This window comes from Macrosteles quadrilineatus, unplaced genomic scaffold (assembly GCF_028750875.1).
Source record: "Macrosteles quadrilineatus isolate MER2022 unplaced genomic scaffold, UCM_ALF_1.0 Scaffold_2__2_contigs__length_208266976, whole genome shotgun sequence".
NCBI classification, from domain to species: domain Eukaryota; kingdom Metazoa; phylum Arthropoda; class Insecta; order Hemiptera; family Cicadellidae; genus Macrosteles; species Macrosteles quadrilineatus.
In genome coordinates, this window is record NW_026542595.1 from 116,330,959 (window position 1) to 116,358,321 (window position 27,363).

The 27,363-nt window shown below is 34.1% G+C and overlaps 1 protein-coding gene across 1 annotated transcript; it reads right to left on the minus strand.

Moving 5' to 3' along the window:
• Positions 1 to 21,594: 21,594 nt before the first annotated feature.
• LOC128984804 (uncharacterized protein K02A2.6-like) lies at positions 21,595 to 25,509 on the minus strand. Its single transcript, XM_054404171.1, has one exon. It carries the CDS (start codon positions 25,507 to 25,509, stop codon positions 21,595 to 21,597), a length of 3,915 nt encoding a protein of 1,304 aa, XP_054260146.1.
• Between the last annotated feature and the right edge of the window lie 1,854 nt (positions 25,510 to 27,363).

Here is a 27,363-nt window from a genome sequence, read left to right on the forward strand (position 1 = left end):
AATAGTGAGCGCGTAACATGCAGGCAACGTCGTATGCGCGCGAAATACGTTGGCAGCACTGGCTGTAAATCAGCTGGTCAGCTGTTGTACTGTTGTATTTGTCACTTCACGTTAAATGTTATATTAAAAGTTCACTTCTGTGTAAAAATAGGTTATGTTTCTTCACCAATTTATTTGTTTTATGGTAACTGTAGGAAAAGTATAATGTGCAACTCGAGTTCAAAGTACAATTGCCTCACTCGAGAAACCATTTCTCACTCGCCTACGGCTTGTGAGTAAGGATTTCTCTCGAGTGAGTCAATTGCTCACTTTTCTCACTAGTTGCACAAATAACTATTCGTAGACATTGAATTAAAGTAGTCGTTATAATACTTCTCGTATTGATTGTTTTACAAACAAAAGCAAATGTTCATTTTCAAGTAGTTTTATTGTACGAAATGTTCAGAAGTTTTCATGCATAAAACCCTTTATGACATAACGTGTCTCAGACCAATAGCTGATATTGAAAGTTCTTTATATAAGCAATATTATGATAATGCAGGAGACAATTTCCTCACATATTCCTTATATTGCGACTATAAACAGAGAAACTCTTGCGAATAATATAAAGATGATTGGAGTTGAAGTTACATAAAATCAATATTGCCTAGGAGAAAATATCTCAAACCATATGATTTATTTATAAATGTTGGCTTTATATATTCAGATATGCATGAAAGTAGATTTTTTAAAGGATGTAATTGGAGAGTATTTATCACCAATACAACATGAAATAAACATTAGGCTAGTAACAGTTTCATGGAACTCGATCCTTGGGAAAAGTCTTAAGTCTAAATGCCTAAATTATAATCATAAAGAATATTGTGAATATAAAGATATTGTACTTCTTAGTGAATTACACATTAAAATCTGCAACTTACAAGGAATGGTTTATTCTTTTGATTAGTGTTCTGTCCTTAATTGCCTTTATGAGAATATTCTATTGGGTAACAGCACATTCAATCCTACCCATAGATTTACTACAGTTGAAATAATACAATTAACACTGTAGTTGCAAAGGTGTTTAATTGAAATAAATGGTGTTTTGAAGTCATAAAAGCTGGAATGGATGCTGGTAAATCAGGAGTACAATAAAAGGAAAAATAAATACTTGAATCAATATATATTGAAAAAGCATATTCAATTTCTGACTTTATAGCTTTAAGTATCCATAAAAGTTTTTATTTATATCACGTGTATGGTCACAGTTTTTATCATATTGTTATATTATATTGTTGTTTATATAACTGCTTTGTAATGAACCTGTTTTGATGACAATTTAATAAAATAATAAAATTCTTCTTTGCTTATTATGCTGGTTTTCCTGCATAACGGTCCAAGGAAACAGCCAATGTTTATGTATTTTTTTTTGTCATAAGCAATAATTGTGGCGTTGGGTTTTTAATCTTTATAGTTTATTCAAAATTGTCTACTAAAATATTTACAAGCTTTTATCTAATCGTTGGATGACTCAAAATGTTGAATAGTTCTCGATTCATTTTCTGTCTCTGCTCGGAATAAGTTAATTTCCTTGTTTGTCATCTTATCCCAGATGTTCTCAAAGCTCTGCAACTTTTAAGAAATAAACTGGTAAACAAAGGTCTGAACCAATTACTGGTATACAATTTTGTTTGACTACTCAGTGGCCGAAATATTATTACTTATGTCGATTTTATTCAGATTAGATATTTAAATATATGAGATGGGGTTGCTGTTTTCAAATGTGTAAGCTAATGATTAACCAAAGGGATCAAAAACATATTCGGGATTTCATTTTCATACATTTTATTTTTAGCCTAAAAACTCAAGTATTAGCTATGCTCTATTAGCTATGTTGTTGCATGGTAAGTTTGGGTAACTTTTACTAGCTTGAGGATATAAGACTCTGTCATACCATTGAATCTTATACTATGGACAAAGCTGTATGCATATTTTTATTAAATACAGAAATAAAACAGAAAAGAATTAATTCATGTCTTTAGTTTGCATGAGTGTTAGGTACTTATTAAAAATCATAGATATGTGTCATAAAAAAAATTCTAACTAAAAATCACTTGCAAAAAGAAAATGCTTTTTATGATCGTTAATGTTTATTATAGCTCTTACTAAAGTGACTCTTTCTGTGCATTATGTTTAACGGCTGGAAAATAAGTATTTTGTCTCTTAAATAGATAAAGCTATTTTCAGTTTTACTAACTTCACCGAGTACACAAAAACAAGCTTCCAATTTTACAACGGATAAGTAAGATTTGTCTACAGTCGTATATAAATTCAATAATCTCCTTATGTGACTAAAAAACTCAAGTGACTCAAGTAACCGAGAAATAGATTTTCGAGTGATCAGAAGCAAAGTGCTTTTAATGTAATCATCTGCGATAATTCATCAGTTAACTCCCACCATCACAGCTGTTTACAGTCTAGAGGGCGCCAATCACACTAATGCCACTTGGACTAATTTCAGACCCTTCTATTGCCTCGCCTTCCTTGAATAAACAACCTCTTTTGATTATCACTTAGTTGACGAAAATCTTAAAGAAACCTTTTAAGAGAAAAAGTAATTCCAAAAGTCACAGGTTAAAAGTCTAGAAGATTCTTTATTTAAAATTTATTGTGTTGAAAATTACTAATCCCAAAACATGACTTATCATAATTGTTTGTCTTGATAGAATAAGATTTAGGGCTTGTATATTTTTGACAAAATAAAGTACACTATTGCAGTGCAAAAACATAAATTTATAGGTTTCGTTTGGGAAAATTATTGTCATAGGACGGCATATAATTCTGCAGTGTATATAGTTGTACTTTTGGGTAGTTTATATTTTCTCTGTAGGTATGTCTTTGGTATAATAGAGTGCCGCGCCTGTTCTGTGTGCAGTTTTGGAACCATCCGAAAAAATTTAGGTATTGTTCTCATAGGCTATGTTCCAAATCCAGATTGGTGCCTTGAAATTTTAGCAATTTTCTCTCAATCTTGATTGGGCTAACATTTAAAAGAATTAAACTACTTACAATAACGTTTTGGAATTTGTTTTGACCAGATACACATCTTCAATAACGAGAAACTTGTAAACTATAAAGCACTTTCGCCATTATCAAAAACATAATAACAAAACAAAAATTGTATAGCAAGTAATACTTGGTTTGTTTTTTACATTTCATGCATTCATTTTAAGTGTTTGATACACAAAAACAGAAAAATTGCTTTCCAAATAGCTGTGGAAGTAATCATTTGATTATATTTAGGCAAAAAGTCTTAGTAATAATTATTTTCCCCAACCATTTCCTATTCAAAGATTTAATCAATAATTGATTAAATATTTCAGCAGACTCATCTAGTTACCATGAAGCACATACTTCTTTGATCTTTCCATTTTTATCTGATGATCTCGGAGTGATAAGCCTTGTAGCCTTGAATATCAATAAAGAGGAATAAAATGGCTAATAAAACAGAACATTAAGTGAAAAACAGTTAAATGTTATTGTTACTCTTTTTTGATACTTGGTTTAAGAAAATACGCTGTGTATTTAATAGAAAAAAATAGCAAACATTTGCTATTTTAATTAATAAATAGCTGGAACTCCAGCCCCATCTTCAAACTCTCTAAGGGTCCTCCACTTCTTTCTTGTCCTCCTTAGACACACGCTACTGTGGTGCTGATGTGGCCATTGTCGTACAGATAGTTTTTACCCTTATCCAGTTCATCACTAAATTGTAATTTGTTTATACTTGTTTTTTTATATGTTATGTAAAGTTTTTGAGTAAACATAATTTTAATTGTTCATTAATCGAAAACTAAGATAATATTATAATAATACCCCTATAAAATAAACATCACAGCGTCCATTAATCAACTTTAATTAAAAGTCCGTACAATATAATGTCAACAGTTTTATGCACTTCTGTTTTTGCAGCTAAACAAATAATTAGATTTAATCAAACCATGTAATTACATTTACCTAATTAGCACTTTAATTATATCGCGCTCGCATCACCAAATCACTTGTGGCGTTTATTTCAACCTATTATGAAATGCTAATTTCATCCCACGGTACAAACCCAACGTTCCTGTGGTTTATTTACATACATGTTACACAATTACAAATTTAGATTTACAAACTACACATTAATCATAAATCGAATTGCGAAAACCAAATAAAAATTATTAGTCTTTTTAAAATTATTTATACTTTATACATTGGTTATCAAATTAAAAATGTATTCTTTTTTACTTTTGAATCGATAAGAAAGTTCTTATTAAAGACATGTTTTATGAGACGTTAAAAAAGTCTATAGGCTATTTATTGGGCTAGGTTTCAAAATTTGCAATAGATAAGTCAAATATTTCATAGCGTACAATCTATTGTATCCATAGCTCATTTATATACAGGTGAAATGTAATCATAATATTGCACGTTTAGTTTCAAATCAATTCAAATTCCAGTAATTTGTCTACCTCATAAGTAACTCAATTATGTCCAGTTAAATTAAAATCGCTGTGAAATATTTAGCCTGAAAGGCAAAAACTGCATGGACTAAATTGTATCCAATCGCAGCCAGTGACTTTGTAACTAAACACCTGTCAATAACCACAGCTGATTACAAGGGAGAAGAAGAAGTCTGAAACAAGCGTCATCCACTGATGACAGGGATGAGATAAGATAATGACAAAGTCTTGGAGTGGTAATTAGTAGTCACAACCTTAACACTCCATACTTACACTTTCAGCAGCGAGACACAAGTTTTTGTTAAATTATTCCTTTTTAACAGGATTTCTTCTAGGAATTTAAAAAAAAGTGTATAAACGTCGTGCTATTCAACAACAAGGTCACAGTGAATGAATCCAATACGAAACAACTCATGCGAGTTAAGACGTACCGAAAAGGAACCTTATTTGTTTAGTTAACAGCATACATAAAACTTAAAAAATTTAAATGCGTCTCTTGAGTTTGGCCACACTTGTGGCTAGTAAATTTAGAAAGCGTTGACTAACACTTGACTTGAATAGACAAGCTCCTCTCCACAAGGCGCTGCTGTAAGCTCCTCCCGCATTTTTGTCGCTCATCATGTTAGAAAAGACCCTTGAACCAACCATTGGGTAATCTGTATCTGTATCTGTATCAATACACAAAAATACATTTAGCATACACAGACTATTAACATTGGTTTTAAGTTTTTTATTGGCATTGTTTTCTGTTAATAATACTGTATATTATTATTATTATTACTATTATTATTACCATTGTTATTTTTTGTTCATTACTTTTGTATTGATCTATTGTATGTTAATTCATTCTAATATATTGAAGACTTGAAATCTTGTAGCATTATATAATCACATAATTATTTACTGCTCATAACCGCGTATATCTTGATTTAAATGTCATTGCCGTGGATTAAATACAATAAAAATTAATTAAAAAGGATCAGATGTAGACACCCCTTTATGCTCTTTGTGTCCCAGCGTTGGTTCTTTCTCTGACTGGTGTATTCATTGTAAAAATAGTTGTGTTGTGTTCTTTAATGTGTACATATATCCAGGTTTTGATAGCTCAAACATTTAACAAGAGCATTGCATTGGTGTTTTCATATTCTTGTGTGTGACATTTTATAGTGAATATTAACCTACACAAAGGTTTTATTTTATCTGAATATTGGAAAAATAAACGACAGGAGTGAAGAGAGCCGTCTGACAACACTGTACGTCGGGAACTTAGATGCCTCAGTTTCGTAGAAATTTATTCACATGATATTTTTCATCCACAGAGAGGCAAAACCTTGACACTACACACAACCAGAGAATTTACATGATATTTTCCATCCACAGAGAGGTAAAACCATCAGAGACATGAGGTAAAAGAGCTGCAAATACAACACTCTATGTAGGGAACTTAGAAGCCTCAGTTTCAGAGAAATCTATTTACATGATATTTTCCATCCACAGAGAGGTAAAACCATGTACACTACTCACAAACAGAGAATTTACATGATATTTTCCATTCACAGAGAGGTAAAACCATGTACACTACTCACAAAAAGAGACATGAGGTAAGAGAGCTGCAAAGACAACACTCTATGTAGGGAATTTAGATGCCTCAATTCAGAGAAATTTAATTACAAGATATTTTCAATCCACAGAGAGGTAAAACCATGTACACTACACCCAAACAGAGACATGAGGGAAGAGAGCCGCAATGACAACACTCTATGTAGGGAACTTAGATGCCTCAGTTTTAGAGCGATTTATTTACATGACATTTTCCATCCACAGAGAGGTAAAACCATGTACACTACTCACAAACAGAGACATGAGGTAAGAGAGCTGCAAAGACAACACTCTATGTAGGGAACCTAGAAGCCTCAGTTTCAGAGAAATTAATTTACATGATATTTTCCATTCACAGAGAGGTAAAACCATGTACACTACTCACAAACAGAGACATGAGGTAAGAGAGCTGCAAAGACAACACTCTATGTAGGGAACCTAGAAGCCTCAGTTTCAGAGAAATTAATTTACATGATATTTTCCATTCACAGAGAGGTAAAACCATGTACACTACTCACAAACAGAGACATGAGGTAAGAGAGCTGCAAAGACAACACTCTATGTAGGGAACCTAGAAGCCTCAGTTTCAGAGAAATTAATTTACATGATATTTTCCATCCACAGAGAGGTAAAACCATGTACACTACTCACAAACAGAGATATGAGGGAAGAGAGCCGCAAAGACAACACTCTATGTAGGGAACCTAGAAGCCTCAGTTTCAGAGAAATTAATTTACATGATATTTTCCATTCACAGAGAGGTAAAACCATGTACACTACTCACAATCAGAAACATGAGGGAAGAGAGCCGCAAAGACAACACTCTACGTGGGAAACTTAGATGCCTCAGTTTCAGAGAAATTTATTTACATGATATTTTCCATCCACAGAGAGGTAAAACCATGTACACTACACACAAACAGAGACATGAGTGAAGAGAGCCGCAAAAACTACACTCTATGTAGGGAACTTAGATGCCTAGTTTCAGAGCAATTTATTTACATGATATTTTCCATTCACAGAGAGGTAAAACCATGTACACTACTTACAAACAGAGACGTGAGGTAAGAGAGCCGCAAAGACAACACTCTATGTAGGGAACCTAGATGCCTCAGTTTCAGAGAAATTTATTTACATGATATTTTCCATCCAGAGAGAGGTAAAACCATGTACACTACACCCAAACAGAGACATGAGTGAAGAGAGCCGCAAAAACAACACTCCATGTAGGGAACTTAGAAGCCTCAGTTTCAGAGAAATTTATTTACATGATATTTTCCATCCAGAGAGAGGTAAAACCATGTACACTACACCCAAACAGAGACATGAGTGAAGAGAGCCGCAAAAACAACACTCCATGTAGGGAACTTAGAAGCCTCAGTTTCAGAGCAATTTATTTACATGATATTTTCCATCCACTGTGAGGTAACATCATGAACACTACATAGAGATAGAGGATCAGTTAATTAATTCGCTTTTATTGTATTTCATCATCACGAAGAAGCAGCATCTACTCTGGCTGCAACGAACAATGTTGGAAAAGAGATTAATGTCAACTAGGCCACGTCACATCAAACTCTCATCGTAAGACTCAAGTTTATTAGTTGGAGATTTTTGCCCCACTATTGAATCCATAACATTGAGAGAAGCTACAGGGTTCAGAATTTCCCTTCACAAGAATCAAGTAAATGTTCCAGAGAATTAGTTGGAGTTCTTTGCCCAACAATCGATTCAGTTAAATTGAGAGAAGCTACAGGGGTCCAGAATTTCCCTTTACAAGAATCATGTAAACGTTACAGAGTATTAGTTAGCGATCTTTGCCCAACAATCGATTCAGTTAAGTTAAGAGAAGCTACAGGGGTTCAGAATTTCCCATTACAAGAATCATGTAAACGTTACAGATTATTAGTTAGCGATCTTTGCCCCACAATTGATTCAGTTAAGTTAAGAGAAGCTACAGGGGTCCAGAATTTCCCTTTACAAGAATCATGTAAACGTTACAGAGTATTAGTTACAGAGTACACGTATTGAGTATTAATAGAATTAATGCATCAGTTAAGACGAGCAGGTAAATCTATGTAATTATAGCAATTATACCTTTAACGTTTGGAAAAATTCAACCTTGCGTTATTACAAACAAGATTAACACACTTGTAATAAAGAAGGAATAGGTATACCTCCACTGAAGTGTAATTACTCTATCATATCTAGATCTTAGTTTAGTAATATTTCGCTTACAAAGTTAAAACTGATTACTGCGGAAGTCAGTATTGTGGTGAAAGAGATTCATTAGGACAACGTATTATCCTTTCACCGTTAAGGTTACTTAGCCTTGTAAATTGTTTCTTTTCCCATCAACTGCGTATCTCTTAATATAAGTTACATGGTATTGCATCATCATACTTCATAATTAACTATTTAAAAAATTTAAATCAGGTTAACGTAGGTTATTTAAAACTAAATAAGTTCAATACATTTTAACAATAATTTTATTAATCACAACATAATGGTGATGTAAAACTTATTGGGACCATATTTGCCATGGCAACAAACAATATTTCAGCTATTAAATTGGAAATATAAACAATTACTGGTAACTGAACTGTAAAGTACAATACGTTTTGGGTAATGACATAAATATTTAAACGACATAAATATTATTTAGGTTACTAGTCAAGTTGTTTACTTCTATTCATGTAGTTGTATTTCCTTAATTATTGAGTTTCTTCATCAGCATTTCAAAATGTCTTTTAACTGGCATAATACGTAAGACACACAACAAATTCTATGTAACAATATTTTATTGACATGGATAGCTGAGTGGTTATAGTGCTCGCCTTTAAATCCGAAGGTCCCTGGTTCGATTCCAAAGAAGGGGAATCGTTACTAGGCCTGGATGTCATTTTTCAATCAGAAAGTTTAAAGAACGAGGTGGGGGGGGGGGGGTAATTTGGGGGAGTTATATCGATCAATAGTGCGATTTACCAAAATGGTTAACTTTAGATGGTAAAAGAGTCCAGGCTTTGGACCGTTCTCTATAAAAAAAACGTAGACACAAAAAGACAATTTTGTCTTAAGTATCTATCTTATATATTAATAGGCAAGCATGTTTCTTTAATACCTTTTTTCTCAGCTCGTGTGCATCGCAAGGAAAATTTACGCATACCGTTAGAAAGATATTTTCCTGTAGGTGTGCAGAATCCCTTTCAAAATTAAAATAGGCTCAAATATAAGCACAAAAAGTTAATTTGAAATTAAAAAAAAATTAACATGGGCTTTATGGGTTGCTATGCTGGTGACAAAATAACAACGAAATATAAACAGAAAATCAAAACAAATGTAAGAAATTACGATCACATGTTTAATTTTTAGTGTTAGGTAAACATAGAGAAGCATGTAACTTCAACTTAGAACTCCCCATGTTAAAGTTGTCGTCATCTTTTAAATAAAATTCGTCGTAGTTGATGTGAGCCAATAACAGATTGCGCTGATCTAAATAACAGATTTTTGTCGAATACACAATGTTTTTTACCAAGTGAAACTTCTGGAATGACTTATTATGAGCTATAGAAACTGTTATGACCCATCAACTTTTTCAGCAACAAAAATTAGGATAGTTCTGTGACTGTCACACAACTACGTTTTTTAATAAAAATATTGCGATAGCTCGTCCATAGAAAGGATGTCTACTTCACTATACAATGGTCAATGAGTGGACATTACATATTTTTGGTCGAGTTTTCGACCACTGGACGACCACTAGTACCATTTTATTGCACATTTCAAGGTTCATATTTATAAAGACACCTTAAATAATGCTAATGAATTGGATATAAACAAAAGAATAAAGGCAATGTGTATTTATAAACACTAGTAAACACGTTGCTCGAAATCGAGCAATTGCAAAGAGGTAAAGTAGTTATTTAATTAAAAACAAATAAAAGTAATCATAATTTCCGATTAAGACATTGAATTGAAAAATAAATAACAACAATTAATTTATACAGCTGATCAAAATGAAAACAATTATGTTCTTCATAAGGGTAACATGGAAACTTTAACAGCCACTGGGGCAGAGCCCAAGGGACTTTTTCAAAAAAAGGTCAGTTTGCAAATTTACACGACACGCTCTTTCCAATGAGACGTCAATGGATAAAATCGGTTAAGAAATTATGGAGGAGTTCAACCAAAAAATGTTTCATGTAGCGTATTAATTATATAGATTCTAGATAAATAAACAGTTCTTCAGTCACGCTCCTTACGTAGTAGACACAAGAAGTAAATTTTGCTTTAAGTAAACCACTGTGTTGCATTTCAAGGTTAATATTTATAACATTAATATATTATAATGATCTACAATTATTCACGCACATGAAATATAAGCAACACAATAATAATTGCGTCAGCATGATGTTATTTTAATTACAGCTGAGTTGAACATTGCATTTGACATAAACATAATGACGTCACATCAAGAGTGATGCATTAACTAATTTGTAGCATAACTGGAAACGCTTAATTTATTTCGAGATTAATCCATTTAACATACTATTTATATAATGCATACTATGTATATAATAGTTTTGCTCCTTTAATTGACGGAACTTAAATAATATACCCGTTTTTTGTTTATAAAAGCCTTTAAATTAAATATTTACTGTAATAGAGTTTTTTATTCGTATCTTTATGTAAATATTAGGCTAGTTTAGTTTTTAGTCACTGAGGATAGTTTGAATACCATTTTGTAATAAAACTCGCTCGCAAATATGTTAAATATAATATAAAAATAAAATGTTTGTTTAAGCCTGCCTTTACTAGAAAAAGAACAGCTGTAATGAAATTATTAAAATAACATCACAACAATTTAAATGGTGTAAACAAAAACTATTAGTGGAATGTGTTTGAGAATCTTTTTGTTGGTTTTGTGAATAATAATTTTGTTTAATGTAAAAAGTGAGTATTTATTTAAACATAAAAAGAAAGAAAGCTTCTCAGGTTATGGGCCCAGGGCTGCTCATGCCATAAAACTAAAAATTAACAACCAGGGCTGCTTATGCCATAAAACTAAAAATTAACAATCAGGGCTGCTAATGCCATAAAATAAAACCAAGTAAGAACAGGGCTATTAATGCCATAAAACTAAAACCAGAAGAACAAAGTTTGAAGTTGTCTCTTAACGTGAGTATATCAACATTTATTAATAATGACTAGTGAAAATGATTATAACACTATTCAAAGACTTAAAAACGTGGAAACATTTGCTATGTGGGAATTTGAGATTAGTGTGTTGTTCAAAGCACGAGAACTGATAGATGTAGTTGACGGAACTGAAACCTTAGATGAACAAGGTGATGATGCATCAAAAATAAAAAAGTGGAAGGTAAAGGATGCCAAGGCTCAACATTATATATTGCTAACAATTTATAACCAAATTAAACCTCATATTTTAACTTGTAAAAACGCCCATGAAATGTTTCAAACACTAAAAAGACTTTTTCAAAAAGATACTGAAACCCAAAAGTGTGCATTACTTCAGGACTTTTACAACTTCAAGTACAATAGAGAAATTGATATGATGAGTAACCTTTGCCAAATACAGAACCTAACTTATAAACTAAACCAACTCGACCAGAAAATAGATGACACAATGGTGATAACGAAGATCCTGACGATACTACCAGAAAGGTTCAGACATTTCAACAGTGCCTGGGACTCGACATCAGCTACAGAAAGGACACTCGAAAATCTGAAAGCTCGACTCGTTCAAGAGGAAAGTAAGATGAAATCTATGGACAGCAGTAGTGGTAATGAAAGTACAGTTTTTAAGACTAGCTCTACTCAATATGAACAAGGTATGACTAAATTTAATAAGCCTAATAATGTAAAATGTTTCACTTGTCAAAAGATAGGTCACATTCAAAAGAATTGTCCTAGTAAAAAGTTTTGCTCTTTTTGTAAAAAGAATAACCATTATGAGTCAAACTGTTATCTTAAAAATAAAGTTAAGGAAAATAGGCCAATGATGTGTACTATTTGTAAGAAAAGTAACCATGATACTAAGAATTGTTTTTTTAGAGATAGGTCTAGTAAAAATAACAATAACAAAGATCCTAAAAACACCCATAAAACTGTTTTTCTGACCAAGGTTAAGGAGGAACAGGTAGGCCTAATCCTTGAAACAAGTATGCCTAAGCATATAAATGAAGTAAGTGAAGTTAACAAGGCTTTTGTTGTTGACAGTGGTTGCACCCCAAACCATATGACCAACTGCAGTAATATTTTAAATAACCTAAAGGAGTTCAAACAGGAAATATCAGTCGCTAAGAAAAACCAGTCAATGTTTTCTCTAGGTATTGGTAGCATTGAAACAGACAAGTGTATTTTAAATAATGTCTCTTACGTACCAGAACTTAAAAATAATTTAATGTCTGTAAATGCCATTACGGAAAAAGGTGGCACAGTTGTGTTCACTAAAAATAAAGTAAAAGTCATTAAAAATTATGAAATGATACTTGAAGGTAATAAAAATAGTCAGGGATTGTATGTAGTCAATTTAAGAAGCAGCATTTGTAGTGAGAATAGTCTCTCTAATGGTAATACCAGCAATGTCACAATTCAGTCAGGTGAGGTGGTAAATAACAGCAGTCAACAAGAAGACAACGGTGAAAATCAAGAAAATTCTAGTGAATTAATGAAAATATGGCATAAAAAGTTAGGACACCTAAATAATGAGAGCATCAAGAAACTAAATAAAATGTCAAGTGGAATGCCATCTGATATAACAAAATGTGAGAACATATTTTGTACAGCTTGCATTGAAGCAAAACATACCAGATTGCCTTTTAATACTGTTAGGGAACGAGGATCAAAGCCCTTACATATAATCCATTCAGATGTGTGTGGAAAAATAGAACCCTCTACACATGACGGAAAAAGTTACTTCCTTACTTTCATTGATGATTATACTCATTTCTGTAAAGTATATTTATTGAAAACTAAAGATGAAGCCAATCAATACATTAAAGAATACATCAATGAAGCAGAAGCATATTTTAACCTTAAAGCACATAAAATAAGATGTGACAATGGAGGCGAATATGTTTCGACAAACCTAAAAAATTGGTGCAAGGGAAAAGGGATTGTGCTGGATTACACTATTCCTCATACACCACAACTGAACGGAACTGCAAAACGAATGAACAGAACTCTGTTAAATAAAGCTAGAGCAATGCTCTTTGATACAAATCTGTCAAAAGACATGTGGGGAGAGGCAGTGTTAACAGCTGCATATCTGTTAAATAGAAGCCCATCTATAACTGTCGATAGAACTCCAGCTGAAAAATGGTATAACAAGAAACCAGATCTCTCTAGACTACAAGTATTCGGAACGGAAGCATACTGTAAGACACTAGGTCGACTAAAGAAATTCGACAAAAGAAGCAAGAAAATGATATTTGTTGGTTATGCTTTAAATGGATACCGAATGTGGGATGAAGAGAAAAGAAAGATAATCATTTCAAGAGATGTGATTTTTGTAAAGAATAGTGTTACTACTAAACCTAAAACCGATGATCCACAAGATGTTAAAGAAGAAGCTGTACTAGATGAAAGTGAAGAACTAGAAGAAGAAGACACTATACCTGAACACGAAGAAGAACATGAACAGGAACCAGAAGACCTATATCAAGACGAAAATGGACATACTGATGAAGAAGAACCTGGAATAAGAAACGAAAGATATAATCTTCGACAGAGAAACAACATAAAAAGACCCGTCAGATATGAAGACTACGATCTTAACGCACTTTTGACGTACAATGAATGTATCAATGGAGATGAAAAAGAGAAATGGAAAATTGCAATAAATAATGAAAACGAATCTCTGAAGAAAAATGAAACTTGGGAAATTGTTGACAGAAAAGAAACTTTAGGAAAGCAAATTTTAACAACTCAATGGATTTTCAAAGTCAAAGATGATGGAGCCTATAAGGCGAGACTTGTTGTTAAAGGATATCAGCAAAAAGGGAAAATAGATTTCAAAGATACATTTAGTCCTGTAGTGGACAGTACTTCACTAAGATTACTTCTTGCTACAGCACAAGAAAACATGCATATACAAACATTTGACATAAAAACAGCATTTCTATATGGTCTAATGGAAGAAGACGTGTATATGTTGATACCAGAAGGTTTTGAAGAACAAGGTCAAGTCTGTAAACTAAATAAATCATTGTATGGTTTAAAACAGGCCCCATGCTTGTGGAACAAGAAATTTACTTCATTTCTTAAAAGTCAAGGATTGACACAACTGAAGTCAGATCAGTGTATTTTTAAGAATCCCGATAACGATCTCTACTTAGCTATCCATGTAGATGATGGCATTTTGATTGGTAAAAATGAAGGAAAAATTGCAAACTTACTAAAGCAACTTGAAGATGAATTTGAGATGATGATCAGTCCAAATCCAACAGTTTATATAGGGATGGAGATCAAACGTAACAGGGACGGAATTTTAATCAGCCAAGAAAAGTATGCAAAACAAATTCTTGAAAGATTCAATATGAAGAACTGCAAAGAAGTAAAGACACCAATTAACCTGAAAGATACAACTAACACTCCACATGAAAATACTACTAAAGGAGCTTTTCCTTACAGAGAAGCAGTAGGAAGTCTGCTTTATCTCACTAACAAAACCAGACCTGATAGGAGTTTTTCAGTCAGTTATGAAAGTAGACACTTGGAAAATCCTGACAAAAATGATATCCAAAATGTAAAGAGAACCCTTAGATATCTAAAAGGAACACAAACTCATGGAATAAGATTCTCTTCAATTAAACGTGACAAAATTGAGCTGAATGCTTATTGTGATTCTGATTTTGCAGGAGACACTCAAGACAGAAAAAGTACAAGTGGTTATGTAATAATGTTCGCAGGTGGACCTGTGACTTGGAGCTCAAGAAAACAGCCCATTGTAGCACTTTCAACAGCTGAAGCAGAATATATTTCCGCTGCTGAATGCTGCAAGGAACTAAAATATTTGAAAACTCTAATTAGTGAACTTACTAACAAGCCAGTGAAAATAACACTCAACATTGACAATCAAAGCGCAATGAAAATGATTCAATCCGGCCAAATGAACCGCAGAAGCAAACACATCGATGTACGCTATTACTTCAGCATAAGTGAACAATTTCATGAAGGTCTGTTTGCACTCCAATACTGTAGGTCTGATGAACAGTTGGGTGACATTTTCACAAAATCTCTTACTTACCCTAAATTTCAAAAGTTCAAAGAAATCCTCATTAAAAGCTTTGCCTAATTTTGAGTTGAAACTTAGAAATAAGATGATGAGGTAAACAATGTACTGTACATATAATGTAATTATTATTCATTAAATTAAATGGACAATAAATAGACAATCTAATAAAAACAGTGTATTTTCAAATGTTAAAACTGTTTTTCAACTTTGTAAAACACAAACAATATTATTAACTAAGCTAGCAGTATGGGTTTTCAAGAATCTAGCGTTGAGAAATATATAAAACATTTTATTCTTAAGGGGGAGTGTTAAATATAATATAAAAATAAAATGTTTGTTTAAGCCTGCCTTTACTAGAAAAAGAACAGCTGTAATGAAATTATTAAAATAACATCACAACAATTTAAATGGTGTAAACAAAAACTATTAGTGGAATGTGTTTGAGAATCTTGTTGTTGGTTTTGTGAATAATAATTTTGTTTAATGTAAAAAGTGCGTATTTATTTAAATATAAAAAAATAAGAAAACTTTTCAAAATAAAGGTCTTTTTATATATTTATCAATAAGCTAAAGACCAAATCGTGTCCATACTAAATGAGTATGTAATAGAAGATCTTGACCACGAATTTTTGAGAGATACAAAACTGGAATATGTCCAATGGGTAACATTTCATTGGGTTTCAGGATTATGCAAGGATTATACGAGTAGTACGTCAACAGGCCGCAGCTGCCACTGTCACTAGCAATGACGCACAGCAGCACAAAGTATACCGTACAGGACCACCCTGCTTCTCCCAAGGTTGGCACAGTATGCAAGGCCTCGTGCGGTTTGGCCCCGAAGCGGAGTCCCCCAGGCAAGAAAGTTTCTCGTCTTACCGCAGTGACCTTGCCGTGCACATTTGGGCTTGCCCAACATCGAACCGTCCAAACCGTATGAAACATGCCGTTCTTAGAGAACCTCAGTGATCTGAAGCTGAGAACGCAGAGCATGATCAAAACGTGGAGAAATAGAGGAACGCAGGTCCTCGACAGAAATTGGAAAACTCGGGAATCTATGGACCACAGGGCCTCGCCTGAACGAGCATACCTCAGGAACCCGAGGAGAGCAGGAACGTGGAGAACCCGGGAACGCAGGTCCCCAACAGAAATTGGAAAACTCAAGAATCTGAAGAACATAGGGCCTCGCCTGAACGAGCATAACTCAGGAACCTAAGGACAGCAGGACATCGCCAGAACATCAACACGGACAAACTATGCTCATAATGCCACACAGTGACACCAGGGTGAAGAGATCTCATTCTGGAAATGCCGGGGACTTTATGCTTATACTGCCAGCGTCGCCCAACCACCTTGATTTCGCCTGGTTAGTATATCTAGATTCCCCAGAAAGCTCTTCTCCCTCGTCCAGCCGAGTAAGGGTACTGCCAGCGTCGCCCAACCACCTTGATTTCGCCTGGTTAGTATATCTAGATTCCCCAGAAAGCTCTTCTCCCTCGTCCAGCCGAGTAAGGGTACTGCCAGCGTCGCCCAACCACCTTGATTTCGCCTGGCTAGTATATCTAGATTCGCCAGAAAGCTCTTCTTCCTCGTCCAGCCGAGTAAGGGTACTGCCAGCGTCGCCAAACCACCTTGATTTCGCCTGGTTAGTATATCCAGATTCGCCAGAAAGCTCTTCTTCCTCGTCCAGCCGAGTTATGGGGCGGTCCCTGCGTTATTTAAGCAAAAAGGTAAACAAATTTTAACTTCGCAATGAATTTTATGGAATTTTTTGTTCATACAATCACTAGTTTTGTTGTTGTTATTTGTTGTTTTTTGTAATGTCACCCAGTGATACCAGAGCGAGCAAGAGATCTCATGCTGGTAATGCAATCCAGAGAGATGGGGCGAGCCAGTGACCTTGCCGGCAATCCCATCCAGTAAATCCAGGGCGAGGAAGGGATCTCACACTGGTTATGCCATCCAGTAACACCTGGGCGATGAAGAGATTTCATTCTGGTAATACCATTTTTTTAACCAGCGTGAGCCGGGGACCTTATGCTTATACTGCCAGAGTCGCCACCTTGATTTCACCTGATTTCTATTTCTAGATTCCCCAGAAAGCTATTATCCCACGTCCAGCCGAGTATTAGGGCGGTAACTGAATCGGTTTTTTTTAAGTAAGGCAAAAAAAATTACTTTGTAATGTTGAGAATTTATGTAATCTTTTAAAACTAGAAAGAACGAACAAAATAAACAAAATATACGAGTTTTCTATTAAAAACCTATATAATACCTTCTTAATATGGTACTACGTACTTCGTACTGCAAATTTCATTAAAATATCCTTTAACTAGCAAACAACAATTAATTTATTCTCAAAAAAATAACTTGCGAATTTAAAATTTACACTTTGGATTTTTTCTCCGTAACTGTTAGACACACAATAGCTCTTCGATAATACAAAATTGTTTGCAAAGAAATTGAAAAAATCTAATGTTTTTTAGGAAAACAAATGGGAAACTCCAATTTTTACCCCACAAATCCCCCTTAAACCCCCATTCCGATCATGCTGGTTTGCGAGCCTCTTCAAATAAACGTAGGTTTACATGTTTGTACAAAATTTCATCAAATAATCTTTGCTCGAGCTATCACGTAACGGACACGTATACATACATATGGACACACTATATGGGAAAATTATCCAAAAACAACTAACAGCTAATAACACGAGCTACACTGTAGAATCTAAAGACTTGAGTATTTCTGTTCAAGTCATCATTCATATAAGTAAAAATGTTAACACAGCTTTGACCAACAACCCTGAAGTTTATTTTCGAGTATGCTTACTCTGGCTCTCTCTTATAATGCTAGACGATGTCTGATAAATTAGAATGATGGCAAAAAAATTAAAATAATGTACGTATGGTTACTTGAATATCTAAAATACATTAACATGAAAATTTTCATATTTGCAAGGACAAAGATGCCAAGGAAGTTCTGGTATTAATCATCATCTAAAAAGTTTGAACAAAACTCCTAACTTATTTACTAAAAGATATATGAAAAACTTATGAATGGATTTACACATTACTGATCTATACTCAGTTATAGGGGAAGTGCGTTAAAGATATATAGAGTGATACATCAACTAATATAATAGATAAGGATAGGACCGACCATGTAGCTATCCGGTTAGGGTTCCTACAATCTACTACATTGATGTATACATGTGTTGCATATGTAGAGAATATGATTATATAATGTAGAACATGCTATATAGTTGAAATAATATATTTTTGAAACTTATTTTATAGAAGTGATGTATACCAATCATTTATTTGGAAAACAATAAAAGATTGAAAGGAAGTATTATGACCAAAACATGTTTATGAATCTAGACAGTGTGAAAACATATAGTTACAATGTCGCTAGTCAGAGACGATTCTTAAAAACTTTATGAATACTGAAAGTTTAATTTTCCCTAGCGACGAAATAATTTCAATATTTCTAGGTTTTACATTTATAAGAAACAATCGACTTTTGACTGTTTTAATATCGCTATAGGAACTATAATCGGTGACTAGTTCACATAAAAGGTTAAATATTTATATGTATACCAATTGAAGTGGAAAAGTTACTTTTTCGCTTTATAAAAATTATCTGCAACTGTGCATTATATAGGAAATCAAAAGGAAAACAGTCACAATCAGTATTTACCATTTTTACCAAGACAGCTTAAACGTGTTTAATTCCTTCTTTAACTTTACATTTAACATTTTAGCTACATTAAACTTTATTTGTTACATTATTTAGTTAATTTGCTTTTATCTTCGTCCTAATCACAAAAGTTGTATCAGTTTTTTTAACTACACCATCGATGAGAACAATTATAACCTAATAAAATAGAGAACGTTTTTTTATCTTGATTTGGGATAACTAAGAAATAATCCACTCGAGCAAACATCTAAATAGCGTAAAGAAGTATGGACACAAGGAGAACTATATTTCAGGAATCCAGCCTGTTCACGGATAGTTTGTTGTGGATCGCAGACCCGAAACTTTGTACCAATATCGCGCATATTGCTTTTAAAACCGACTCTGTGAATGCTTTCTCGCTACAAGCAAATATGCACTTGAAAATAGTTACTAATATGGACTTGTGAATGAGTGTTCGAAATGTTATGAGTTGCCAAAATGGCAGTCCAAAAATATACTAAGCTTCAATGGTCACCAATTCAGTTAAAAAAGTATTAAAGTACTCTGAAATTTGTTTACTAATGTCCAGTAAAAGGAAATCGAAAAAAAAATTTTGAATTAATTTATAGTATGATTTTTCTTAATGACTCACAGTACAGTAGTCTATGTAAATAAAATATTTAATAAGACATGATAGATAATAAGATGCATCATACACTGATAGAAACTTTATGATTATAATTTAGGCCTTATAAATATTAGAGATTGTTTTATCAGTGGAAACAGTAAAAACATACTACCATGTTTATCTTTTCGTAAATAAGTCTTTAACTTTTTTTTACAGGTTTATCGTATAAGGCAAGTTACAGGTTACAATTTTATTATTGGGTGAGCTTTGGACAACAACTCAATCGATAATTTTCACCATCGATATTTTCTCACATACTTTTGATTTTTATTACAAACCTAAAGCAACCGCCATAAATAAAGACGAGGTTTCAAATAAGTTATAAAACTCATATAATCTAAACTCATACGTGCTAATAAATGAACAGAATTAAGTGAGTTTCTAAAAGTATATTTCCAATCAAACAAACTGTATACAGATTATTTCCACACTCCATTCTGTGAGTGACCAGTTGAAACACCAAAGCAGATGTTAGTCAGTAATATAACGCATCACTAACTTTCAATAACGATCTTGTTGTTAGTGGAGAGAGCTTTTAAATCACTCTCACTTTTATCAGTTTTATGTATTTTTCTTTGTAGGCTACAATACAAGCCATTTCAACCACACATAAACCTCTTTTGCTGTAAAAATAAGTATATATATTTGCACTCTATGCACTTCAGGATTGTATGAAAACGATTATTTTAATGTAGCTTCCTGAACATACCTTATAAACGACAACCTTACAAAATGTACACTTAAATACTTACTTACTCACTGATGTAGTCACTGGTACCTCAAATGATACTTGTCCTCAACACCACACTGCCTCCACAGCTCTCTGCATCTGTGTTAGTAGTCGTTAGGCATGATTTAGTATGTCTGTAGTCGTTAGGTTAGTCTCTAGTAGTCGTTAGGTATTCTTTAGTTTCTAGTAGACGTTAGGTGTGCTTTAGTTTCTAGTAGTCGTTAAATATGCTTTAGTTTTTAGTAGACGTTAGGTATTCTTTAGTTTCTAGTAGTCGTTAAATATGCTTAGTGTTCTAGTAGTCGTTAGGTATTCTTTAGTTTCTAGTAGTCGTTAGGTGTGCTTTAGTTTCTAGTCGTCGTTAGGTATTTTTTAGTTTCTAGTAGTCGTTAAATATCCTTAGTGTTCTAGTAGTCGTTAGGTATTCTTTAGTTTCTAGTAGTCGTTAAATATGCTTTATTTTCTAGTAGTCGTTAGGTGCGCTTTAGTTTCTAGTAGTCGTTAGGTATGATTTAATATGATAGTAGTCGTTAGGTATGATTTAGTATGGTAGTAGTTGTTAGTTAGAGGTTTACATGGCAGGAACTATAAACAAGCGCAGACACGTTACGGGATCCGGTATTGGCCAAACGGAACATGGTAAAGTGTTATGCTCTTCGTAAAATGAACACTTACCATGATAAATTTGTAATTAAAAAGAAAGTTATTGTTTTTACCGTCCAAGGAAATATTAAAGATCAAAAATACAAGGATAAATTGATTTTTTATATTTTCCTCAGTTTTTTTTTTTTTTTTTTTTTTTAGTTTTAACTTTAGCACCAAATAGATTGTTTAGTAACTTTTTTATTTATTACAATTGTATTACTATTACAGCATTTTATAAATTTTTTCGGACCCTAATCTTGCAATATCGGACGTTTTTTTCTTTTGTATTAATTTAGTTTGTATTTAACTGTTTTCCATGTTAGCATTATTACTTAAAGGTAATTTGGTCGGTTGGTTGATATAGAATAATTAATTTATAAAACTCATTTAAGTAAACTCAATCAAAACTATATATTTACAAAAACAATAATCATGTAAACAAACTAAATGGCAGATGATTCATAACTGTATAACTCAGCTGATAACAATAATCCTACATTTCTCCCCACCCAATTTAGCCTGAGTTTCCGAAACTGTGTTCATCTTCAGGTTCCGTTTGCATTTTCCATTGAGGTGGATCAGTTGCACCTTCTCTTGCTCTCAGCTGGTCAGCGTGTTTTCTCTTTATTTCTCCCCCAACTAAAACGTTGTATGATAGCTCTCCCGTCCTTTCTTGTACAGTTCCTGGTCTCCAGCCCTTCTTCGTTTCATTTTGAACCCACACTTCTTGTTTGGCAGAAAACTCCTTTTGTTTAGATTTTAAGTCGTGGTAGTACTTCTGTCGCCACACTTGATTCTCTATTCTCTCTCTGCTATTACACCTCCACCTATCCAAAGCTGTTGGTATTCTTCTACCATAGAAAAGGACTGATGGTGGTTGGCCTGTGGTCTTTTGTGGGGTGTTTCGATAAGCAAGCAACACTTGTAAAAGTGCAAGTGATGAACTGAGATCTTCTTGTTTGCAAGCACTGTATCTACTCTTGAAGGTTCTGATAATCCTCTCTACTAAACCATTGGTTTTTGGATGATACGGTGCCGATGTGACATGACATATGTTATTGTTCTTACAAAAAGTCTTAAACTCATGGGACGTGAAGGGGGTGCCATTATCGGATACAATTTTTTTAGGAACGCCGTACCTCGAAAACCAAGTCCTTAATCTATTTACAAGAGCAGCAGTTGTCGTACGGTCCATAACTTCGATCTCAACCCATTTTGAGTAAGCATCGATTCCTACTAACCAGAATCGGTTGTCGAATGGTCCTGCGAAGTCGAGATGAATTCGCTCCCAAGGACCGCTTGGCACATTCCAAGGATATAGAGGTACTTCTGTGTCAAATGATCGGTTACTCTGGCAAGGGTGGCATCTACGGACATAAACCTCGACATCCTTATTCAGATTAGGCCACCATACATAATACCTTGATAGGGATCTCATGGCCTCTATTCCAGGATGTCCTTTGTGGAGTTCTTTTAATACATTTTCTCTCAATATCTGTGGCACAACTATTCTTCCTAATCGCATGATTATACCGTTTTCTAATGTCAGCTCTTCTCTCTTATTCCAATATGGTTTCATGGATGGTGGTAAGTTTCCTGTATCTTTTGGCCAACCATGTTCCAGGTAGTCTATAAGTTTCTTCATATTTGGGTCTTTCTTATACTCCAGTACAAGTTCATGATTTGGATAAACGACGTCGATTTTCTCCTGAACCAATGCTCGAATCTCTCTCTCATCTGGATCCAATACTTCTTGTGTCTTGAGTGAAAATCTAGACAAAAAATCAGCCAAACAATTATCCTGTCCTTTGATGTACTGGATCTCAAAATCATACTCCATTAAATACAAAGCCCAACGAACCAAACGGTTGTTTACTACTTTGGTAAGATCTCGATGCATTCCGAATATTCTTTCAAGTGGCTTGTGGTCCGTCCTCACCTTGAAATGTCTCCCACTGAGGTATTGTCTAAACTTCTTCACTGCAAAAACTAACGCCATCGCTTCCTTGTCAACTGTAGCATACCTTTTTTCGGCTTCCGTTAGTGTCCTCGAGGCGTACATTACTGGCCTTTCCGTTCCATCCGGCATCAAATGTAACAGCACTGCGCCAACCCCTTGCTCACAAGCATCACATTCAATAATGATCGGCTTTGATATGTCGTATGGAACTAATGTCTTCTCTAATGACAGGATATTCTTCAACTTGTCGAACGTCGTCTGTTCGGTGTCAGTCCATTTCCACTTAGTCTTCGTACCAGTCAGCTTATGCAAGTTCGAAGCGATCGCATGAAGATTAGGTATGTACCTTTCGTAAAAATTTAGTGCTCCTAGAAAAGCTCGTAATTCTTTCACGTTTCTTGGCCTTGGTGCGTGTCTTATGGTTTCAACTTTGTCTTCGGAGGGATGAATACCATTCCCATCTATTGTATGACCTAAATACTTTACAGATTTCTGAAAGAACTTACATTTTGATAGTTTTGCTCTTATTCCACTTGATTCTAGCCGCCTCAAAACTTCTCTAAGAGTGGTTATATGGGTAGTCTTATCCTTACTAGAAATGATTATGTCATCAAGTAGAACTCCGACATTAAGTCCTTTTAGTAAACTTTCCATATACCTTTGAAATTTTGCCGGACTCGAGGAAAGTCCAAAGGGCAACCTTTTGTAGCGAAAGTAACCTACATGAGTTGCTATTGTCAGATACTTTTGTGACTCGGGGTGTACTTTCATTTGCAAGTACGCGTCTCGAAGATCTATGACTGAAAATATCTTTCCATCAGTTAATTTGGAAGTCAAGTCATCAAAGGTTGGCAAGAGGTGTCTTTCCGGCACGATGTTTGGATTCAAGGTTGTACGAAAATCGCCACAGATTCTTACTCTACCTCCACCCTTGTCTACGTTGACAGTTGGGGTACTCCATTCTATCGGTGTTTCGGAAGGGTCCACTGGTTCCAAAACTCCTTCCTGTACTAATCTCTGTAATTCTCGCTCCACTGCCTCCCTTAAGGGGAATGGAACTCGTCGTGCCCCGTAAGATACAGATTTTGTTCCACTTTTTAGATGGATGACTTCATTAGAGTCAGATATCGTTCCTAGCTCATCACGAAAGAGTTCGGAAAACTCCTGAGTTAATGCCTCTACTTCTTTTTGTAACTCTTTTCTATAACTTTCTTCGTTCTTACCTGCCTCTTTACTACTTGTCTTTCCATTGTCAATACGCCTAACCATTACTTCTCTAGGTAAATTAAGATTGAAAGCTACACTCCACGGCAACCCAAATAATGGAACATCATCTTCTAGTAATACAATGACCGGCAATCGCTTAGTACGATTACGTAAAGTAACGTCCACAAAAGCCTTACCCATGACTTCTAGCTTATTTTTCCCATAGCCAGTGATGACATCAGACGTCTTTTTGAGAGATTCGCCACTTGAATTTATCCTATCCCAAAGAGACAAACTTATAGCACTCACCCGAGCCCCGGAATCAAACTCCATTCTAACATTATACCCGTTCAATTCTACATCTATTGTAGCTCTGGGAACCTTACTCTTGACTGACCTAATTTGTGTACCACTAACATCAATATCAGAACTACACTCATTATCATAAGTTTGATTACAAGAATCATCTACTTTTCTCAAATTACCATCTGTTCTCTTGACAAAATTATTTTTACTTTTGCACATTCTTGCGAAGTGGCCTCTCTTTGAACATTTCTTGCACACAGCAGAAATAGCAGGACATCTATCTTCACTAGGGTCATGTGTAAACCCACATCTATAACACCTATTGAAGCCATTAGATTTCTGTACCTCTGGTTTCCTCTTTTCCTTACTGTCACTTACTTTGAAAATCTCATTTTTACACGCATGTTTGGAAACTTCTTCTCTCGCACGTTCCATGGATTGAGCTAACTCTAGTACTACTGTTGACTTAACAAGCTCACCTCGGTTATCAACTCCCTCGGGCCATCTTTGTCTGACTTCAACTTCAAATTCTGGACAGTTGCTTCCTACTGCAAACCTATCTCGTACTCGTTCATCTAAGCTATCTCCATATTTACAACTTCTAGCTAAAGACTTCAATCTGTTATAAAACAAAATAAATGTCTCACCATCTTTTCTTATAGCTCTTTCAAACTCAAACCTTGTTGCAAAAAGGGTCCTTGTAGGCTTGAACAACCGGTTGGCTTCCTCTTTGACTTCGTCGTAGGTACACTCCTCCCAGACCCTTGGATACATCTGGTCCGACAGTGCCCTGAGGTGCTCCTCTCCGATATTTGCCAATAGAAGATCTCGCCGAGCCGCTTGTTCTTCTAAGTCAGCACCACCCAGTCCCTTAACTCTGCAGGTCAACTCAAAACGAGCTATGTAGTCTTCCCACAATTGTTCACTATTATACTCTTTAAATGAAAATCTGCTCATTCTATCTTGTATGCAAGACATGTTACTACAGTCAATTACACTCTTATACTGAGACTGGTCTGTTTTCCTCGGCATTTTCTCGTCGCCAATATAGAATAATTAATTTATAAAACTCATTTAAGTAAACTCAATCAAAACTATATATTTACAAAAACAATAATCATGTAAACAAACTAAATGGCAGATGATTCATAACTGTATAACTCAGCTGATAACAATAATCCTACAGTTGACAGGCAAAATACACAGTTTTTTTCTTTTTTTATATATAATATAATTATACCCTCCATGAGTAATTTATAATAGTATTGATATATTATATAATTGACATATTGTTGGCAAAAATATAGCACGGTGCATAAAGATTGACATAAAGTATTCACCTTTTCTGGGTTAAGGTTAGTTCGCTACATAACCACGGATGCACGACAGCGTGTGTTAAGGCAATGGTCCGAGGTTTGAAGATAACAAGGCACTGAACAGCGCCAACCCAACTAAATGTTACGGCGATTTTGTCATAAGTTCGCAAGTTTTCACTAAATATGATTTTGTATTATACTAAACCCGTTTTAATATAAACGAATTGTTTAATTTAAAACGTCTTTTGAAGTCAACTTGTACTGCATGATAATTGGCGAGTGTCACATTTATAGGTGTGTCCTCTTTTACGAATACACGTGCGAAATTGATTTGTATATTTTTTTTCATGGGAATTTTACGTTGTTTAGTAAATTATCGTTGATCGTTTTTCACCTGCCCTGATGGAAATGTACTATATGTTTTATTGTGATTGCTACAACTGAATATGCAGCAATCACTACAAAACATATAATAAGGTAGAAATAAATATTTTATACTGGCATAAATCAAGGGTCAGAAGTGAGAAAGTTAATTCTGAAAAACTCGTTTGTTACCTCATCGATATTACTACTACTCTATGCCAATATTAACACTTAAAATTATAACATTTGAATTACTCGTTTTGAAACTTAATATTATCCGTAGCTGTTGCAACACTTAGAAGTATCCGGTCAAGACTTAACCGGAACCCAAACTACCTAACTGAATTAAATGGGGAAAGGAGATAACGGTTTCAACTTTAAGTTGGAACGTTACAATTAATTAAACATATGGTTAAACACAATGCTATAAGTACGTTTGAAACACAAACAGTTAAACTATTATTATTTTAAATCTAAATTAGAAAAGATTTTACTCCTAAACTTAAAAAACCTTTCTACAGAATGTTTTTTTTTCTCATTTATGATTAATTACTCTATGAAGTTGATTACTCTAGCAAGTTAATAACTATTTAGTTTTTCCGTTTCTAAATAACAAATTGGTTTCGTAAATTATTGTAATAGATAATTTTGTAATAGTATATTATGTAACAGAAAGCGTAAAGTAACGTAATAACGTGTTAATTTCTAAAATTTATTAGAGATTAACTAGTGAATATGAATTTCGTACACCTAAATCACCCACCCGAATCGGCCTTCCCCAAATATCTACTGTTTATTTGTATCACCCCAAGTGTCCATAATTGTTTCATTTTGTATCTCATATGTTTTATTTCAACCAACGAAGGTGTTTACTGAAGTATCTGGTTCAAAAAGTTTATTTTACCATCAAAGTGCTGAATCAACAATTTACATTATATTACAACCTTATTTTAAATATAGGCTAATGTAAGCCTACCCAAATAAATGATGATATGATTTTCAAATATTAAAAGTGAAGATAATTACTATGAAAGCTATCGGGAAAGAGTACTGACAGATTGAGTAACAAAATTGCTAGGTCATCTACATACCCCCAAAAAAAAAAAAAAAAAAAAAAAAAACAATTGTACCA